This window comes from Meleagris gallopavo, chromosome 15 (assembly GCF_000146605.3).
Source record: "Meleagris gallopavo isolate NT-WF06-2002-E0010 breed Aviagen turkey brand Nicholas breeding stock chromosome 15, Turkey_5.1, whole genome shotgun sequence".
Lineage (NCBI taxonomy): Eukaryota > Metazoa > Chordata > Aves > Galliformes > Phasianidae > Meleagris > Meleagris gallopavo.
The window spans coordinates 6,943,425-6,949,424 of record NC_015025.2 but is presented as its reverse complement, the minus strand read 5'-3'; the positions used below and the strand labels follow the sequence as shown (position 1 = coordinate 6,949,424).

Below are 6,000 nucleotides of genomic sequence, written 5' to 3'. Positions count from 1 at the left end.
AAAAAAAAAAAAGACATGACTGTGCATCCTCTGAAGGACATCAACACACAGCACATTCTCTAAGCAACACCTAAGTGTCTTCATTTTTATTGCATCTTCATATTTCTCACTGGGGTTAGCTGATGTCTCCAAATAGACTGACAGCAGCAAGGGCCAGTAAATCCTAGGACAGTATCTCAACCTCTCTCTATAAAGCAAATATTTGATACTAGCTCCTCAGATATTGCTTTGAAAATGGAAAACATAAATAAATAAACAAAAACAAAAAACAAAACCCACCTCAAAACAGCAACAGCAATGACAAAAAAAGACCAAAAACCCCTGCAGCCTCAAGCAAAACAACAGTAAGCAGACAAACCGATCAACAAACCAGGGCAGTTTAAATCTGGAAGAAACTGAAGAGGCCTGGCAGAAAAAATTATTTGGAGGAAATATATCTGGCAAGGAATTCCTTTATCACACTGACATATAAAGGAAAAAGACAAAGAGAGTTCTCAATATTCCTTGAGGACTGAGTTGGGAAATGTGAAGACAACTGACAGATCCACCATATTCCAAGAACAGGAAGAACACTGACTAATATCTACTTCTACATGACAGAGGAACTGAATGAGACAAGTAGGATCTTAAATTGAGCTTAAAATTACATCAAAAGATCCTTAGCTCTACCAGGGCTAGGATTTCTCCCGTCTCCCGGCAGCTCCCCATCAGAAAATGTAATAGAAAGGAAAAATCCTTAAAGACATGCCAACTCAATCTGCTTGTACTCACAATGGTACTGCTGAATGCCACTTGAGATTGGTTGCTATCACGACGACCAAGTGATCTGCTCCTTGTATGCCCCTGAAAGTGAGCCCTGGCACTCTGGGACCTTCTTAAAGGTCTCATGGTCCTCTGATAAGTGGCTGGTCTTTCAATATTCATTTGAGGAAGTGTGAATTGCTGAAGTTTTGCAAAGTCCTCATCTTCTAAGTCCAACTCTTTGTGCGTTTCCAGGCGCTTGGCTGTAAACAGAAAACAAAACCTTACCTCTTACACTGTTCTTGGCATGGCTCAGGAGAAATCCCTTGCTTAGTTAAAAAGCCCTTGAAATAAACCAACCCAAAACTAAAACAACTCCAAAGTCCTAACCAGAAAAACTTCATTATCCACTTCAGCTTCTGGCAACACCCTCTCTGCAATGTTTATTTTTGCAAGAAAACAAAAATGCACTTCAAAGTGATCAGTCATTTTTACAGAGGTTGCCTAATGCTAGGTCTATTTAACTGCACTTTGCAGTTGGCTGGAACCGGTTAATGAAATACCGTTTCACAAATTTGCTAATGCTCTCAGTCACAGAGCACAAACATCTTTCTGGCAGCTGCTTGCCAGCTTGACAAAATCCTTTGCACAACATAGGGAGAGAAAGTAGTAACCAAGGAGGGGTCTGAGTCAAAAGTTCAGATTCAGTGCTGAATGCCAAGAGGCTTCAGATACAGCCTGCAGCTAGAGTTGACTCTAGGTGAAGATGAGCCTTCGTTCATATCACACTATGGTAATTACTTCTGGATCCATTGAGCTTGATTACTAACTAATCTCAGCTTGTGAGTCTATGAAAGATTGGCTGGCACTTATTAAGAAATGAAGAATTAAATGCTCTCTTTGCACTCTCAAGTGCAGTGCAGGAAACCAAAACAACTTCCCAATCTAACCTCTATATCATTTAAAACTTTCAGGAGTCTCCATAACGGGAGTCCCTCACAAAAAGGATACAAAACCACTGACCCAGTCAGAAGGCTCCGGAGACTGAAATATTAATATTTAAATTATTAAGATTTAGTAGCTGAGAAAAAAAAGCAAGCGTAGAAAAGTCTCCCTTACCATTTTCCTGATGTGAAAACTCATGTCCATCTACAGTACAGCGTCGGAATACCATTTTGTTTTCTGTTAGTGTCCCAGTTTTATCTGAGAAAATATACTGGATTTGCCCAAGATCTTCAGTAATATTTAGGGCTCGGCACTGTATGGGCAAATCTGCTTCTTCATCATACAGGTCAATATCATTGTGAATTAAGAAGACTTGGCCCAACTTGACTAACTCAATGGACACATAAAGAGAAATGGGGATCAAAACCTGAAGGAGATGAAAATCTCAGTGAGAACCAACCCAAAAGATGAGCCTTTCAGAGAATGCTCTTACAAAAACACATTTTCTGGACCAAGGTACATACTGCTCTTACCCTCCTGAAACTCAGAAATGATACACTAGCACAAAGTACCTCTTGGTGTAATCCTCTTTAACAAGCAATGCCTTTATATGCAACGCTTCCCATCCAATAACTTCCCCACCATGAAATAATTCTGAATTCATAAGATGCACAAATATTCTGTTTCAGTAATGAAGAATAAGCCCCTAAAGAATCTAAGCAGCTCAAAAAGTTCTCTTCTTATTTCACTCATATCAAAGAAATCCTGTCCACTTTAATCTCAGCAGATCTCAATCTCAAGAAACCTGAAAAGTAAATGTGATTTTTCCCCATCCTATAAATCATTCTTTCTCAATTAGGCTAATCAGATCCAGATATATGAGCATCTTAGTTTTAATTTAGCTTCTTTTCTAAACCTCCAGAACCTTACCTAGTTATTATTCTCTGCAGGTGAAAACTACAAGTTTTGTTTCACTGTTTTCTTGAGACATTAAGCGGCATTTCTACCTAGAAATGATGAGCGTATGCAAAAGAAAAAAAAACAACACCAAACAACTGATATTTGGATGCAAGCATTCTCTATAATGCATATCCTAGATACTCTGGAGCTGGTCAGAGATACAATACCTGTCCTTCCTATATATATCCCTGTGAGGTTTCATAAGCAACAAAGAAAAATTTGTGTTGTAGAGCATTCCCCACTTTGATGATTTGAAACGCTCTTCATAACATTTCCAAATAGGATCAAGAAAGTACTGAACAATCCATTCATTGATATTAATTTTTTTATTACTGATTGTACTCAATTTTTAATACCTTCTTCCTTGAAGGTAACAGAGAAGCTTTGTCTTTTACCTGCAACAAGATTATCATAGTCAAGAACATGTAGAAGCCAGAAAGAACCGGAGATAGAAAATTGCCATTCTCATCTGGGACATCATAAGGTGGGTGTTCTGGGAAACTTCCAGACCAAATGCCATGCCCTGTAGGAATGATATATGATATTGAAACACACTGAGCAGGATGGTGACTGATAAAGCTTCTGATATGGACTGCAGTGCTAATTAAGAAGAACAGTTCCAAATCAAGTACCCAAGCAGTGCTGCAAATCTGCCGAGGAATGCAAAACATATGCAGAACTTCGTAGCACATGCACATAACAGACATGTTGGCCACAGTGATTTTTTTCCACCTGTCCTTCAGTAGGTTTCTCCCATGGCCCTTATGCTTGTGTAGATCTCTTCTCACTCTATCTTTTATCATGGGAGGATTCCATCTCTGCCACTTAACTTCAAAAATCCTCAGTGCTGAAGGCTCCTATTCCTCTTTCTAACAGAAAAATGTATCGCTGTCTGTATAGACAATCTGAAATCTTCATAATTACATGCTAACATTAAATTAAAAATTAATTCAGGCAGCTGGTTTTTCCTCATTTCCCTGTGAGTTAACTCACACTCCCAAACTGCACTACTGCAGCAAAGTCTCTGGTTCAGGACTTACAAACATTCCATCATGATTTTCTTTACCACCTTTCATATTGCCATTACAGACATAAATTTAATACAGAGTCAGAAACTTGACATGTAGCCAGCACAAATAACTTAGTTTCCACACATTGTCATTGCTCTAGATGCCCTTTTCCTGCCAAAATCCCCTATTAGTCCACTTTGTGCATCCAGTTCTGATAAAACTTCTATTAGCACCAATTAAGCAAGCAGCCGTTTTGGAGCATCTGCCTACTAAAATCCTGCCAAAGGAATTAAAATTATTTCAGCAGTATTTTCTGGCTGCTAGAGAATTCGATCACAACTGAGGAAGCACAGCTATGGTGTACAACCCCCTCCTTCCCCCTCTTTTTTCACTGTGTGCAAGGAAAATACTGATGGATTCACCAGTACTGTTTCTTCCTGGAGCCCTACATTCAGACAAGATTGCAAAAAACTCATGGTAAAGCAATGGGATCTTTTGAACAGATGAAAGTTGGTATACTTGTCCCTGCTTAACACGTTTCACTTAAACTATGAATATTTTAAAGCCTTTCTTCTTTTTCTTTTTCTTTTTTTTCTTAACCTGAGCATATAAATTGTTTTTTAAATGTTGATTTTTTTTTTCATCTGAGACCACTTCAAACCTTAAGTTAAAGGACTTTATTACTCAAGGGCTCCTACACACCTGACAAAGACAAGTTCCAAATTGACATGACAGCAGACAGGGAAACAATGAAAATGAAGTGTCTCTCTCTCCCTCACATAGAGCTCAGTTGTCAAACTGAAATCCCATTTCTGTGCCAAGAAACCCCACTGCAACATGAAGCAGCAAAATTAAAAAAGTGATTAAGTCAGTTCTATTGTTCATCTTTTTGGATGGCCTTTACTTCTAACAGTGTTATAGTGATGACTGACTGGTGGGTCACATCGCAGGGCTCTGGGGAAGGTTCAGGAAGGCTTGACAGGGCCACATGATTTGACTTTGTCTCTACAAAACTAAATCAGAGCAGTAGCACTAAGCAAGTTATCACTGAGATGAAATCGATTAAAAAGAAAAAGGGGCTTTGAACACAAAATTCTCATGGGAGCCTCTGTTATCTTTTAAAAGCAGTGACCCACTCAAAGCTTAGCAGGCTTAAAATCTGGCCCTTCTCCTAAGGGTTAGGAGATCTATTAATACTGACCTGCCAGGGACAGATTGCAATCAGAGCAGCAGGGCAAGTGGGTGCTTCTGTGCAGTGAAAGCATGGCCTTTGAGATCATCAATCAAGTAAATCAGAGTCAGATAACCTCAGCCCCATCTAGTTGTGGTGTTTAAGAAGGGAGGCCCCTAGAAAAATGCGGTGCTCCAATTTAAGGAATTGATCCAGCTCAGCCTGTGTCAAAAAGGCCTTTGAGAAGGAGATAGCTGTAGAGATTGTGAACCAAATGAATTACCCATGTGCAGCTCATGGGTTGCTAAAGTCACCATGAAGGTATTTAGGAAAATGTTATAGAAATGAAGATATAGCTGCATCATTATATTTTTTAGTCATATAAGGAACAAGCAATATGAAAGTCAATGGATGTCATTTCCCACAGCATAGAGGAATTCAGTGACCCACTTTTTCTTCATACACACTTCCATGTGTATATGTGTATGTCAGACGTTCTTGTGCCACATGCCCCTCTGCTTCCATTTGTTGCACGGCAGCAAAAGGTAACAGAATACTGGTGGAAAACTTTTGCTGCCATTCTACCAACATCTGTCTCTGACATCATGAGCCAACATGATAAAATAGGATGCATGACTTTCAGAGCAGCACTCTACGCATTAACTCAACAGCTTTCACTTGTTGCTTTACACATATTTTACTATAGAGGAGACGGATCTTATGTGAAATATTTATAGCCATGGCTGTTTCCTTCCATCCAAATTGCTCACATTTGCCATTTTAATTTGTATGTTTAAGACCAAAGAACCCAGAGTCCAAAAGCCTGAGGCCTTCAGCTCTATATCTGATCTCGCTTGTCTCTGTAAGATCAGTTTTAATCATCATTGTAGAAAATAGGAATCAAACAAAAGATTTTTGGCAGTGCTTCATACCTATAGATCCAACAAGACACATTGTGAACAGGAGTCCCACACACAAGAAAATATCCACATTCATCCGTCGCTCTATCTTGCTGCGCTTGTAGCGAGGACCATTGTTATTCAGCATGGCCTTGGTTTCATGACCTTCAAAACACAAATGGATATCATCATGTTTACATAACATTTTGTAGTTTTTTTCTAAAAAAAGCATTTCACAAAGTGGGAGTGGGATGCTCATGACTAATACTAATTT

At 39.1% G+C, this 6,000-nt stretch overlaps 1 protein-coding gene across 1 annotated transcript in view; it reads right to left on the bottom strand.

Moving 5' to 3' along the window:
• Positions 1-6,000, bottom strand: part of ATP10B (ATPase phospholipid transporting 10B (putative)) — a 54,059-nt gene that overhangs the window by 23,907 nt on the left and 24,152 nt on the right. The window contains 4 exon segments of the mRNA XM_031555687.1: positions 772-1,004; positions 1,861-2,113; positions 3,042-3,169; positions 5,760-5,891. Of these exon segments, the coding sequence (XP_031411547.1) occupies positions 772-1,004; positions 1,861-2,113; positions 3,042-3,169; positions 5,760-5,891 (746 nt within the window).